Here is a 15,390-nt window from a genome sequence, read left to right on the forward strand (position 1 = left end):
CAGTGATATCAGTGATCACTTGCCAGTTTTCTCAGTCTTTGCATTGGAGGGTTGTTGTATGTATCGAAGCAATATCAAATTCATGAGTAGAAAAGTAACACCTGAAACAATTGATAATTTATGGGAGGATTTATCAAGTCAGAATTGGTCAGATGTTTTTGTTGATGATGTTGACAGGTCATATGATGCTTTCATTTCCATTTTTCCCCAGTTTGTATAATAAACACTGTCCATTTGTTGACAAAATATATAGAAATCAATATAGCAACAAACCATGGATAACTAAGGGACTTCAGAGGGCATGTAAAAAGAAAAACGTACTATATAAACAATTCATAAAACTACGAACTAAGGAAGCTGAAAGTAAGTATAAAACATATAAGAATAAGTTAATATCATGAGACTCAGTAAAAAAACATTATAATGAGTTACTTGTCAAAAATAGAAATAACATCAAAAACACATGGAACATATTAAATGAAATAGTAAAAAAGAATAGAGTAACTAGAGATTATCCTTCATTTTTTCAGAGTAACAACTACATCACGATTGATAACGACGAGTCTATTGCTGAACACTTTAATGAATACTTTAATGTGGGTAAAAATCTTGCCAGTAAGATTGACTCATCAACTAGTAACTTCTGGGTAAATAATTCAATGTTTAACAAATCTGTTTCAATGTTCATTGGTGGTACTCATGAAAGGGAAATACTTGATCTGGTTCATGGTTCAAAAAGTAAGAAATCGACTGATTTTAATAATTTGGATATGGCTTTATTAAAAAAAGTTATTGATTGTATAGTAAAACCGTTCAATTATATTTGCAATATGTCACTAAGTACTGGTAAATTTCCTTCTCAAATGAAAATAGCCAAAGTAATTCCTCTGTTTAAAACTGGTGACAAACACACATTTTCTAATTATAGACCTATATCACTCCTGCCACAATTTTCCAAAATTTTGGAAAAAATATTTGCTAAAAGATTAAATGATTATTTACTGAAGCATAACATAATTTGTGAAGAACAATATGGATTCAGAAGGTCTCGAACTACATCACATGCTTTGATGGACTTTGTGGAAAGTATTGCAACTGCAATTGATAAACAATACACAATAAGTGTTTTTTTTGATTTACAGAAAGCGTTTGACACAATTAACCATGGAATACTATTAAGTAAACTGCAGAAATATGGAATCAGAGGTCTGGCATATGAATGGATAGCTAGTTATTTACAAGGCAGATTTCAGTATGTTCAATTAAATAATGCAAATTCTGAACTCAGGGATGTCACATGTGGGGTGCCGCAGGGCTCAGTGCTGGGTCCTTTGTTGTTTATAATCTATATAAATGATATAAGTTGGGTGTCGAGTTCACTGAGATGTGTCCTTTTTGCGGATGATACAACTGTGTTCTGTAGCGGTGAAAATCTTGAACAGCTTCTGGACATAGTGGAGAAAGAACTGGAAAAATATAAGGTTTGGTTTGACACTAATAAGTTGTCACTCAACCTTGGGAAAACTAAATGTATTATATTTGGAAATAAACAGGCACTCAAATGTAAAAATTTAACTATAAACAATAAGGAAATTGAGTTAGTAACAGGGAATACATTTTTAGGTGTTATAATTGATAATAAACTTAGCTGGAAACCACATATAAATTATGTGAAATCAAAATTGTCAAAAACTATAGCCATTTTGTATAAAGCCAAAGACCTACTGCCGCAAGAAGGGTTACTTACTTTATATCATTCTCTGATGGTACCATATATGACATATTGTGTTGAGTCATGGGGAAACACTTACAAATCAAATACCAATCCAATATTCCTTTTGCAAAAACGAGCCATACGAATCATCTGCAATAAACAATATCGTGAACCAACTCATTCTCTATTTGTCTTTAAATTTATTAAAATTCATTGATTTGGTCGATTACATTACAATTCAAACTTTATTTCGAGCGAAAAACCAAGCCTTACCGAGACATGTCCAGAGTCTGTTCCGATTGAGGGAATCCAGATATAGTTTAAGAGGTTGTGCAATTTTTATGAAACCACCAGTAAGAACAAATGTAAAGGGTTTTTGTGTCTGTGGTTGGGGTGAGGAAATGGAACAAATGTTCAACAGAGGTTAGAATTAGTACCTTAGTGAGATTTAAGAAACTACTCAAAAAGAACATTATGTCTAAGTATCATAAAGAAGCAAATATAATTTGATTTATATGGAATGTTCAATTTATAAGTGGGACTTATTGTATATTTGAATGTGTGGGTATGTATATGCGTATGTAGATATATAGATATGGGTAGGTGTATATGTATATAAGTGACTGTGTATATGTATGTATATATTTATGTTTGTAAAGTATATACGTATGTATATAGGTATATGTGGCACAGCCCAAGCAGAGGGTTTGTTTGTGGAATTGTTCATTTTTTTCTATTTGAATATTTTGTGTGCCGAATTAAAAAACTTTGTCACTTTGATTGACAGTAGAAAGTACTGAGATAGCGACATTTACAAGGTAGCTGAAAAGTTACACAAAGCAGGATTTGCACGAACGCCAGACCAAATCAAGCACCAGTGGAAGATGTGCGTCGCTGTTTAGATGGGGATATTCCAAATGATACCAATGACCATGTATACAGGAGTAACTCTGTCTGCTTAAGCATGTAAACAGGTTATTCCTAATGATTCAGAAACTGAAATACTGACCTTATCCTGAATATTAATGGCATGTAAATATAACCACAGACTTCTTAATGTAATTCATTTTACAGGACTCTATCTTTACCTCTTTTTTGTGTTTTCCAACTATCCATCATTGTGAACACTGGAATATATGATTGTTTAAAAAAGTATTTAGTCAGTCCCTGATTGTGCAAGTTCTCCTACTTAGAAAGATGAGAGGTCTGTAATTTCCATCATAGGTACACTTCAACTATGAGACAAAATGAGGAAAAAAAAAATCCAGGAAATCACATTGTAGGATTTTTAAAGAATTTATTTGTAAATTATGATGGAAAATAAGTATTTGGTCAATAATAAAAGTTCAACTCAATACTTTGTAACAATCTTGGTTGGCAATGACAGAGGTCACACGTTTCCTGTAAGTCTTCACCAGGTTTGCAGACACTGTAGCTGGTATTTTGGCCCATTCCTCCATGCAGATCTCCTCTAGAGCAGTGATGTTCTGGGGCCGTCGCTGGGCAACATGGACTTTCAACTCCCTCAACAAATTTTCTATGGGGTTGAGGTCTGAAGACTGGCTTGGCCACTCCAGGACCTTGAAATGCTTTTTACGGAGCCACTCCTTTGTTGCCCAAGTGGTGTGTTTGGGATCATTGTCATGCTGGAAGACCCAGCCACGTTGCATCGTCAATGCTCTCACTGATGGAAAGAGGTTTTGGCTTAAAATCTCATGATATACGGCCACGTTCATTCTTCCTTTAACACAGATCAGTCGTCCTCTCCCCTTTGCAGAAAAACAGCCCCAAAGCATGATGTTTCCACCCCCATGCTTCACAGTAGATATGGTGTTCTTGGGATGCAACTCAGCATTCTTCTTCCTCCAAACACAAGTTGAGTTTTTACCAAAATGTTCCATTTTGGTTTCATCTGACCACATGATATTCTCCCAGTCCTCTTCTGGATCATCCGTATGCTCTCTGGCAAACTTCAGACAGCCTGGACATGTACTGGCTTAAGCAGGGGACACGTCTGGCACTGCAGGATTTGAGTCCCTCTCTGCGTAATATGTAGCCTTTGTTACTTTGGTCCCAGCTCTCTGCAGGTCATTCATCACGTCCCTCCGTGTAGTTCAGGGATTTTTGTTCACCGAATGGCCACACCTCATTGAATCTGGGCTGTTTCAAATTTCTTCCTGTAATGAAAATCAATGAAGAGTTTCCCATTACCACTGTCACTAATGTGCTGGTTCATGGGGTGGGTAAGATCTAGACCAGTGCACATTGACCGCCAAATATCCAGAACTAATAGGTCTGCTTACTACTCCAAGAGTACATTACAACCTAATATTGACAGCTTTACAAATACCATATTTACTCCATTAAAGGCCCCCATCCTATTAAACCTCCTCCCTGATTTTTTTTTGGGGGCACACTGCATGTACTGAAATTGTGAATTCCTGAGAGAACAGAGTAAAATGTAACAGTCCTACCTCATTGCCACAAAATCTCATCAAGTCTGTTCTGGTTTCCATGTTGCTTATGTAGTAGCAGTGCCTCATATTTCAGAATCTTTCCTGTCACGGAAACACCTGCTGTTCTCCTTGAACCATTTCATCAGCTTCTTTTCAGTGTCCTCATAACACACTTTCCTCCCCACACCAGGAAGCCATTTTGCTGTTTCGGCTAGGGCTGTAAGCTTATCCTTGTTCCTACACGACTCCTGGATGTGTTTCCTGTCGACTAGGAAAATTCGAGCAGCATGGTGCATCCCCTTCTCTCATGACTTTTAGATAGAATGCTGCCGAGCAGCAATGTTTGTACTGAGCCATTTTATGAAATTGTATAGCAGCTACTGCATGCAGAAAAAACATTTGTTTCAGGTCTGCGTTGCTTCTCTTGCCTGCAGTATGCATGTCCATATATATTATAAGGCTGTACTGTGCAGCATGCACGCAAACGATTGTCAGTAAACACCCCTTCACGAAAACTGCAGGCCCTCGGGGTGTTAATGGAATAAATACTGTAGCTTTGCTTACTCAGTCACATATATGGTCCAATCTATTAGACTTTAGAGTTGTTTTTAAACAGTATGGGAAACACGTCAGAATATGATATTAATTTAAAAAGTGATATTTTACCAATATACTCACTGACCACTCTCTGATAAAGGCTGGATAGACATCACTTCTGCATCATGCACCTGGAGGTAACCTGTTCTGCTTTGGTGCTGCTGCGTAAATCAACTGAACTGAAACTCAAGAGCAGATTATTTTACCTGTTAACTTGACAGGGGAAAGTATTTTCTGTTTTGTACCAAGTAAGACCAAATCCTGTCATATGGTCAACAATAACATTATAACATTTAAAGCTGGGACTAGTAGGCCCATGCTAAAACACATAATTTGGGGAAAGGGGGGGGGGAGCAAAGGAAAAACAAAGACCAGCATAATCAGCCAACACACATTTTTAATTTTGCACAATTACAGGCCTATCAGAACTGAAATCACTGTAACTGTTGGGTTATTTCACAGTTCAGGTGTCTAGAGTTGGAATGATGGGAATCCTTTTATGGAGGACAATAGGAATGTAAAGCAGAATACCCTTTCACTTTCCCCTGATAGCTACAAAGAAAACGTTTTCTATTTCATGCTGACAGGTTGAGCTGGCTACATTTTTAATCAAAGTTTATGCTGCCCTCTGATGAAAGGCAACCTCAGCTTCTTCTCCACTGTATTTCTTAATACAGCTACAAGGACAGAAAATTCATGTGAGACACATAATCCGTAACAGTAGAACAATGCAACGTCTGTTAGGTCAAGTTGTGGCAAAAAGTGTGAGCAGTCCCTTCAGGAAAGATACAATCTCATTTCCTCCCAGTTTGGACTCTCCATAAAGTCGATCCACAAAGGTAATTGGCACCTGTTTGAAAGAAGAAGAAGAAAAAAGATCAGCAGAGTAATACAACAACAGGACAAATCTTTATAAATATGCACTGTGCATAACATCCTGTTCGAGTGCTACATCCACACAGTTTTATTTTATGAAATGTTTTGTGTTTTCCTCTGCAGAGAGGCTGGTAAGTTCACTTGTATTTTTTGTTACACAAACCACAGTGAGGTGAAGAAGAGCTGTCTGTGAGCAGCCTGGAGCTGTTTTGCCACCAACTCCACATTTGACGAGTGAGTTTAACCCTCAAATTTTAGCAACTAATATGACTGAGTGGGGTTATTTATGACCCCACTGACTTTATACTGGAATAATTCTACATAAATGATTGTTTTAGGGTTCTTCATATTTATTTCACTCTCTAATATATTTGTCCACCATCTCTTTCATCCTCACTCGGGGCATCAAGAATGAGTCTCAATGCTTGCGTAACTGTAAATCTTGCTATTCTAGGTCTGTTGGCAATGCTTCCTTGCAAAACAGTAAGATATAATGATCAGCGTTGGCAAATTACAATACCAACGGAAGCTATAATGTCAAAAATCTTATAGATCTTCCCAGAGTCATAAGTGACCCGTACAATTTTGGATTATACTTGCCACATGGATCGTCCGATCCTTGCAAAATTCTATGAACAAATGCAGGACAAATAGATTGACAAATTCATGGTAGGAAACTTTTTTCCAATTAAAATTAGAAATACAGTGGTCACTCGTTTATCGCGGGAGTTACGTTCTAAAAATAGCCCGCGATAGGTGAATTCCGCGAAGTAGCAGTATTATTTTTTTTACAATTATAGATGTTTTAAGGCTGTAAAACCCCTCACTACACACATTTTCTCACTTTTCTCTCCTGTGTAAACACTCAAAGTTCAAACCTTAGTAAAAAAATAAGTCCAGTATTATAGAATGAAACCAAAGATCAAAACCTGTTTTCAGGCCCAAACATTTGTTTGAGAAATAAAAATAGAACATTTTCCTATGAATAATTATGATGGCTTTTAGAACTAACAAATTTAATTTTAATGATCAACCTACGAGGTTGGACACATAAGAAATTATTAATAGTAACTGACCAGTATTTGACAGTTCCTCTGATCGCGCCTCTTCCTCGTGGTGCCGCTCCGCAGCGTGTTTTTCCACAAAGAGCGAGACCGCGAAAGGTGAACCGCGATATAGCGAGGGACCACTGTATAACACAATGCTAAACTACCCTCGGCCGTAGGCGCATTGTGTTCTTTATAACTTGCAGTTGTTTAATTAATTATTAAGATCCTATTGTCTTATGTACAATTTGTACATGTTCAATAAAGCTCCTCAATCAATCAAAAACAATATCTATGTTTTAAGAGTGGAAGTTGTGCAAATCAAGGAATATTTGTAGATCGCCCTCTTTGCATTTGCAGGTATTAATGAGACATGTAATTCCATAGAAAGTTAGCTTTGAGTCAGTGGACATTAGCATGTATGCTAACATCTGCAAAATGCTTTGTAAATGACTCCAGAGGTATTATCAGGTTACAAAATCAGCATTTTCAGTTTTAGAAATGTTTATTTCTTGCTAGCTTTCACATAATATATAACAAAGAGGATTACAAAGAGATTTACAAAGAAACGAAATGAGTTTTGCAGCTAGCTACCAGCCTTGATGTCACAATGCCAACATCTAAGAAATGTCTTGTAAATAAGTTCAGAGGCGTTATTAGGTTACAAAAATGGCATTTCCAGTTTTAGAAGTGTTTACTTCTTGCTGGCTTTTACATATGTGTATTATGTAAAAGCTAGCATTAGCCAGCAGTATTATGTAAAATATGTGTTTATATACATGTATATAAACATACAAAACAAAGGAAATTTGGAGAGACCAACCATTGATGTCACAGTGTAGCTCTACTCTGACTGGCTGCCACACCCGCCACTCAAAAATAAAACAGATCAGACTGAAAGAGAATGTGACTTTTTAACCTCTTAAAATAGGTCAAGGTTAGCCATCTTTGAACCTGTTCAAGGTCTGTGTCCCAAGAATATTACCTTTATATTTGAAGACTCTGGCAGGAATAGGACTGGACTTATGCTGAGCACAGACTGACGCAAAGCCTTCGCAATACGTGATGGCCATATTTGATGGCCTCGGGTAAAAATGGTGCACAAAAATATATGGCTGGGCTCGTAAATGACATCACTTGGTCACTTGAGGGTTATGGATGACATGTAGTGTGTGTGTAACACTGCACAATGAAGCATCACATCTGATTTTCATGTGCTGCATATATTTATTTTTAACTTTGTAACCCTGTCACCACTTCTTACATGAATTTTTATTTTGTCCATACACTCACAAAACATGGACTGAATCATGGATGACACAAAAAGGAATATTTTGTCACGAAGTGAACCAGCAATGTACAAATGCACAGAGATGGTAAACGGGTCCTTACTTCTCCGATGGTGTAATTGAGCTGTCTGGCACGAATGATCACCTCCATGTGAAAGACGTAACCTTTGGACACACACCGTGCAATCACACACTGAAACACCTTCTTCTTGTATAGCCTGAAGTCCAAGGAAAACAAAACAAAAAACAAGAAGTGAGGGAGAGTATGTGTGCGTTGGGGAAGGGTGACATTTATTGGATACCTGAAGCTGCCAGTGAGGTCTGATGCACCCGGTCTCAAAAGCACTTGAGTCAAAAAGTTGGCACCTCGACTGTAAATGACAGGAAGGAAGTTAAACTTTTTTCTCTTTCATGTTGCAGTGAAAACTGTACAAAAATGAGTGACTGAAAACATAAATTGAGAGTGTACTGTTGAGGCACCTGATGATTTTCCTACGCAGGTCCCAGCCATAGACGCCCCCATTTCCTTTGTATCGAGTTCCAGACACCAGGTCATAATCACCTTCCTTCTGCTTTCTGACAAATTACATAATGCACACTTTTAAACACACTATGTACAATTTAATTTTCAATCTGGAGACACAGTGAGTCATCAGAATCTGTTTTTACTCTGTATAGTATAGCTGCTCTGAAATACAGTCCAATACATAAAATGACATTATAAGAAATATTGATTTAAAAATACTCACTCTATAAATTGTGGGATAAATTTTGGCTGGAGGTGGGGGAAAAAAAACAGACAAATACGAAATGTAATACCTCTTCAAAAAAAAAACCAACAACACCACAGAGTGCTTCATCTATACAAAATAAGAATTTTAACCTTAAAAAAAAAAAAAAGAGGAAAACACGAAGTCAGACCTGTAAGGGGTGTACTACAAATTGAGGTATTTTCAGCCTAAAACCACATTTCTTAGCTTTTTTTTTTTGTTTTTTTACCTGTTTAGATCCGAGTGTTAAATTGTGCTGCAACACTTAACCTTGCAAAACCTAATGTTGTGGAACAAGGCCAGTAGGTGATGCTGTGCAGAAGTTAGTAAACCTCACTTTCCAAGACCAAAAGATGCACTCTAGCAACAGATGGTACAGCCCATGGTTTTTAACCTCGTGGTTGTTGCGCCTGCCTTCCATCCTGGTGGTTGCAAGTTCATACCCAGAGTGGGACGACATGACGCAGCAGGTTACACTTGCATCGAGCAGGTTATGCCCAGAGTTTCAGCTTAAATTGGACATTGAAACACCGAGAAACAGAACTGATCAGTGTTTCATCACACTTACCAGTGTTTCGATAAGTCATATTTTAAACTGGCAACTCATGGACACTGATGATCAATCAAACAAATAAAGTAAGTTATTTATACATAGTTAATGTATCAATCGGCAGTCTGGGCAGCACATGGATTACTGGTTAGCACAGTTGCCTGACACCTAGAAGGTGATGGGAATCGCTTCCAACTTGGCCCTTTCTGTGTGGAGTTTATGGGTTCCCTCTGGGTGCTCTGGTTTCCTCCCATTTCCAAACACGTGGGTTGGTGAACTGAAATCTTTAAACTGACCATAGATGTGAAGGAGTTTGTCTATATGTGGCTCTGTTGTCCTGTCCAGGGTCTATACCGCCATTCACCCTATGACTGCTGGGATAGGCTTCAGCACCCCCACTGCCCCCAGTGATGCTCCAATGGTAACAGAATATGAACTTAGTGCACGGATCGCTTGCAGACGCCACTGCTATTCACAAAGCTTCCCACACCGGGGTTACGCACTTGAAGGATGCCGGTTTTATAGCAAAGCACCCAATCATCATCTTTCTTATTACAGATAAATATACACTAGCATGTTGCCCGTGGGGAACCCGTGCTCGATGGGTAGCATTTGTAAAATAGGTAGCGAGCATTTTTTAAGGGTGTAACAAATTATGCAAAGTTTCTATAATTATTTGAACTGAAAGTGCAGGAAATTAAAATGAGAAAGTTTTGTGAATAATTGTATTTATTGTTTGGCCCATTTAGTTGTCATGTTTCACAAATACAAATATACACGCATAAGCAGTGTACCCGGGTGTTGTGAGGTTATTGGACATTTGTGATTGCTTCACCTCTGACAGTCCAGGTTTGTAGAAGACAGATCTGTTGGACTTCAGCTATAAGGTTTGTGGCTGTCAAAGTGTTAATCTTTATGAAATGCTAAATGGACTGCTTTGATCCAGATTGTGGACCTTTAATCATGTTTACTGAGTACTGACACTGACAGACAACCTGTAATCTATCTGACTCAACTTTGCTCTTGGCGTGAGCTAGGGGTGTGTGTGGTGTGCTACTTGAAAGCTTGTGAACCCCTTGAGCTTTTACATGTTTGAAATTGTTTAGGACATCAAAAAACAAAACAAAAATTCTGGCTTTTAATGTTAAAATTTCAAAAATTATGCCCTTTAAACTTAGTGAAAAGTAATTTTTACATCATGAATTAAATAAAAATCTAAAAGCCAAAATGATGGTGTGAATAAGTAAGTGCCCCCTTTAGTATAGCACATATAAACCATCCCTTTTACATCCAGTCTTCTTTCAGAGAAGTCAGGTGGATGGACACATGAACATTTCCAAGACACTGAATATGTCTTGGACTTAATTTTCATCACTTATGAAGAAATACAAGTACAAACAGTATGGCACTCTATGGTAAATCTGTGTGGTGTAGACAGTTCTCAAAAACTGAGTGACCGTGCAAGAAGGAGACAAGTGAGGAAAGCCACCAAGACACCCAGACAACCCAGAAGAAGTGATGGGCTTTTCTGGCTGCGAATGGAGAAATTGTGCATCGTGCAAGTTTTGAATTTTGCATCACTACTCATTGCTTCATACTGGAGTGGAGCAGAGAATAATTTTCTTTCAACAAAACATTAATTCTAGGTTTGTATCAACCATGTGCCTTCGGACAATTTGTAGCTGAACTTTCAAGTTTTCACTAATAATAAATAAATATATATATATCCTTCTCTATACCACTTCATGATGAACCTGTATAACTGGTGATCCAGAACTTAACTTCAATCATTGTGTGGTCTCTCTTAACCTGCCACTAACTAGCCACGTATACACCATCAGTGGGACAGGCTGAAAGGCACCAGGTTGTTCAGAAACTCCAAATCCATGATAAAATGGAAGAAAACTGAGCCAAAGCTAATACAACACTGGCCAGGAAACAGAAGACGACACACTATAATTAAAGCCCACTGAACACAGTGGTCACAGTAACACGCTGGCAGTCGCCGGTACTGGCATGTGTGTGGCAAGCAGTGTTGCCACAGTTACTTTGAAAAAGTAATCCAATTACCGATTACTCCTTGAAAAAGTAACTTAGTTACTTTACTGATTACTCAATTGTAAAAGTAACTAAGTTAGATTACTAGTTACTTTTTTAGTTACTTTTCCCAGCTGCCGACAACAACCCTCTGCCACCTCAACATGACAATGATACCTGTTTTACCAAAAGTTATTTTATAGTCACCCTTTCTTGACTTCAATGAAAATAAATACTTGTTTTATAAAAAGTAAAATAAAGACCTCTTTCTTGACCTCATATTTAACTGTTGACAGCACTGTAACAGTAAAACTTGCAATTTCAAAACTACATTGTTTATAAATGTAACTATTAAATTCATTCTAGCATTTTTCTAACATTTAAATTCTCTCTAAATATTTTACTTGTCGAAATTAATATTATTTTAAGTAGTATTAGTAGTTGTAGTAAAAAAAGGCTTCAAAACTGGACCTTTAATCTAGGGGTGTTGTGAGGGGGGCACATCCTTGCCCCACGCCCCCATTCCATCTGGATTCGCCCCTACTTTGGCGTTTGAGCACAAAGAATGGATAACATTTATTTATGCAGAAAACGTGACCACATTTACAGGTAAGAAAGTTTTATTGTGTTTTCACATCATGTGGTCCTCAGAAAGAGAGTTTAGGTGCATTTGAGTGGAAAATAGTGTTAGTTGTTGACGTGTCGCGGAGGATCAGCTGTTTTAACGTGCAGATACGGAGCGGCTCAGCTCAGAATTCTAAATAGAGGAGGAAAAAAAGTATAAAAATGCCTTTGTAAAGCTCAGTGCAGGTGTGTTGTAAGAGGTGAGGACGAGTCGTAGCTGCTGCAGAAAAACGCGGATGAAAAGCTCACAGCTCGCTTAAAGTGGGCAGTTCAGTCGAACCCCGACCTCCTGCCCACAGACCAAGTTTAATGCTGCTATCGACCCACAATGAAAAATAATAGTAACGCACAGTGACATGGAGAAGTAACTTTAATCTGATTACTGATTTGGAAAGATTAACGCGTTAGATTACTCGTTACTAAAAAAAGTGGTCAGATTAGAGTAACGCGTTACTAAGTAACGCGTTACCGGCATCACTGGCGGCAAGTATAGCACAGCAATAGTTGTCACACATACTCCTTCTGTGTGAGAGTAGCTTTAGTTGCGTCTGATCAGCTGTTTTATTAACACAAACCTTAGCAGACTTGGGGGCAGTGATGGTGGTCAAGTAGTTAAGGGTGCTTGTTTACAGTGCAGAAGGTTCCTGGTTCAAACCCACCCCTGCCCATTCTCAAATGTAATTTGGAGTTGCATCAAGAAGGGCATCTGGCATAAAAATTGTGCCAAATCCACATGCAGCTCCACCTTGGATCTGCTGTGGTGACCCCAACTGAAAACAAGGGAGAAGCCAAAGTGACTTTACTTCTATTTTTGCAGACTTGGCCAGAGGTTTTCATGATGGGTGGCTTTGATGGAGGGGTATTAAAAACAATGGCCTGCTTATTGCCTCATTAACATCATGAAGCTACAGATAACTGTGTCAACATACAAATTAAGTTAGCTGAAAATTTCACTCGACGGAAATACTGGAACACAAACTTCTTATAGTAGAGGTCTTTAACTCATTCCAGAAAGGGCTGAGAGAGTGCTGTTTTTTTTCTTCAACCACCCACTCTACCAGGTGATTTCAGTGATTAACATCACTTTGAGCCTGACTGGAAAATCAATAAACCCCCTTTCACACTGGGGCTGCTCCCAGTTGCTTCCTGTGGTGTCATGACGACGCAGGAATATCTGCGTCAGGTGCGCGCAGCAGGGGGCAGAGAGGAGGTGAGAACGCAGCCTGCAGGTTCTCTGCACAGAGAAGTCAGAGTGCATAGATTGGCTGCAGACAGACTGTGCACTGACTTCTCTTCTACTTGATGTTTTGCTGAGCTGCAGGGCTGCGCTCTGAGTTCTGTTATAGTTTATCTTTCCTCCTTTGACTGCGAGATGCGCAAGATGAATGAACCATCCTTGAGCAAATGTGGAGATGTCTGGAGTTCTACTTGATGTTGACATGTCCTGGACTTATGTCCTTTTTTAACTGTGATGAGAGAGTTTGAGGAAAGAAGAACTAACTGCCTGCAGACAATTTTTTTAATTGTTCACATATGCGCGTGTGAGAGAAGAAGCTGCCTCACAGTGCCTCTCTTCACCAGACAGCTCCACACAGAGAGGAGCAGTAGCTGCAATCAGCATTTTTTTTTTTTTTTTTTTTACTGTGGTCTTTGTTTTTTTTTTTTTTTTAGTTTTTACTGAACTGAGTACATGGTATAAAAACAATCCTGCATGATTTATACTTCGGGAACAACGGAACACAGCAGAAATCAGAAACTGGCGTTGGGTAGCGTGGTCTTTCGAGGGTGTGGCTTCCAAGTCATGCCGGGTAACACCTCTTTGCCCCGAGTTATGCCTCTTTGACCCGACTTGCGCTGGAACCACTTCCTTTCTGTGTCGAGCACAGGACGCCAAAAAAATTAAACAGGTTTAATTTTTCGGTGCCCGACTTGCTTCCTCCTTTGCGCCCCTCGTGTTGTTGTGGCGCCGAGCTGCATCATCTCGGCACTGAGTTGCTTCCATGCAGCATCGTCATAATGACGCACGGCGCAACTGGGAGCACCCCGGGTGTGAAAGGGGCTTAAGGGTCCTTGGGCAAGGTCCTTAATTCCCTAGTTGCTCCCGGTGTGTAGTGAGCGCCTTGCATGTCAGCACCCTCACATCGGGGTGAATGTGAGGTATTATTTGTGAAGTGCTTTGAGTGTCTGACACAGATGAAAAAGTGCAATATAAATGCAGTCCATTTATTTGAGCAGATGGAATCAGTTAATCAGTGAAATCATCTGGTGGAACCTGCACCCTCTCAGCCATTTCTGGAATCAGTTGAAGACCTCTGTCTTAGATGGTCCATTAGTACAACTACTTGCACAATAAGCTATATTATGTCAGATATTTATAATAAAGTGCTAAGAAAGGAAAAGCACAGTCAATGCACAGCAGCTAGCAGCCACAGCTAGTGGTGTACTTGCTGTGGTATAGAGTATGGTGCTATGCTTGGTCGAACTTTGCTTCTCTCTTTGTGTTTCAGCAGGTTATTAAATTCTTGTTGGCACAGATCTGCATGCAGCACAACTGGTCAATAATCTACTTGAGCATTCCCCCTATTTTCAAGTGACAAGTTAACCAGTTTAGTTTGATGTCAAACTGCGTGCAGGGAGGCAGGCCTACAATTGGGTGGCTGCAATTTCAGGGTTTGTTAAGTTATCTCACCCATATAAAGCTGGTGTATGTTGATTTTGTTTTGCAGTACACCCCTCAGGTCCACATGCTACATTCAATGCCTTTCAGGAACTAGCTCCATCAGATGGCCAACAATTATGCATAAGAAACGTAAACGTGTACAGTGGGAATAAATCTAATGCACACAGTGAAACTATGCTCACATGATGAGAGAGATCGGCATCCATTAGGAAAATGAAGTTCCCTGTAGCGTGCTTCATGCCGTGGATGTAAGCAGTGCCTTAGAAAGGAAAAACAGTCATCAACAACCATTTTGTTTTTCAAATAAAGCAGCTTGCAAATGCCAAGATCAAAAATACAAATATGTACGTAATACACAGTGAAAGTAGGGCTGGGCAGTATGGCATAAAGTTTATTTCAGAGTGAGATATCAAAAATTATATATGCGTGTGTATCACAGTATAGTACGTTTTGTTATAATTACAACATAATTGGTTCTGAAAGGGTAAAATACTGGTATGGCAACTGCATGGCAGCCATTACTGTCCTCTCCACTGTATCAGTAGGATATTGTATTAGCAGGGTTGAGGAATGGTCAAGGAGAGAAGTTTTGTCCTCAAATATAGTGTGAGGACTAATCATCATATCACCTTTTTCCGCTTAACAGATTAATTACCAGAGAGCTTGTCAACTGCAATGTCGGGCTAAAAGAAAGTGAGCACTGACCCAACGTAGCTCATGAATCCGATGTTGGGTATCACATGGTGCAACA

At 38.9% G+C, this 15,390-nt stretch overlaps 1 protein-coding gene across 2 annotated transcripts in view; it reads right to left on the reverse strand.

Moving 5' to 3' along the window:
• Nucleotides 1-3,726: 3,726 nt before the first annotated feature.
• Nucleotides 3,727-15,390, reverse strand: part of dpm1 (dolichyl-phosphate mannosyltransferase subunit 1, catalytic) — a 37,096-nt gene continuing 25,432 nt past the window's right edge. Inside the window, exons 4-10 of one of the 2 annotated variants that reach the window (XR_004561227.1) lie at nt 14,822-14,898; nt 8,728-8,753; nt 8,459-8,554; nt 8,281-8,349; nt 8,082-8,196; nt 4,853-5,617; nt 3,733-3,891 (exon numbers count right to left, since the gene is read on the reverse strand). Coding sequence is in view for 1 of the 2 variants with exons in the window: in XM_034172137.1 (XP_034028028.1) it covers nt 5,513-5,617; nt 8,082-8,196; nt 8,281-8,349; nt 8,459-8,554; nt 8,728-8,753; nt 14,822-14,898 (488 nt within the window). In the remaining variant the exon portion in view is untranslated. Of the gene's footprint in view, nt 5,618-8,081; nt 8,197-8,280; nt 8,350-8,458; nt 8,555-8,727; nt 8,754-14,821; nt 14,899-15,390 lie in introns of both variants that reach the window. The other variant, XM_034172137.1, reaches the window with a different exon arrangement.

This window comes from Thalassophryne amazonica, chromosome 6, assembly GCF_902500255.1.
Source record: "Thalassophryne amazonica chromosome 6, fThaAma1.1, whole genome shotgun sequence".
Taxonomy (NCBI): Eukaryota; Metazoa; Chordata; class Actinopteri; order Batrachoidiformes; family Batrachoididae; genus Thalassophryne; species Thalassophryne amazonica.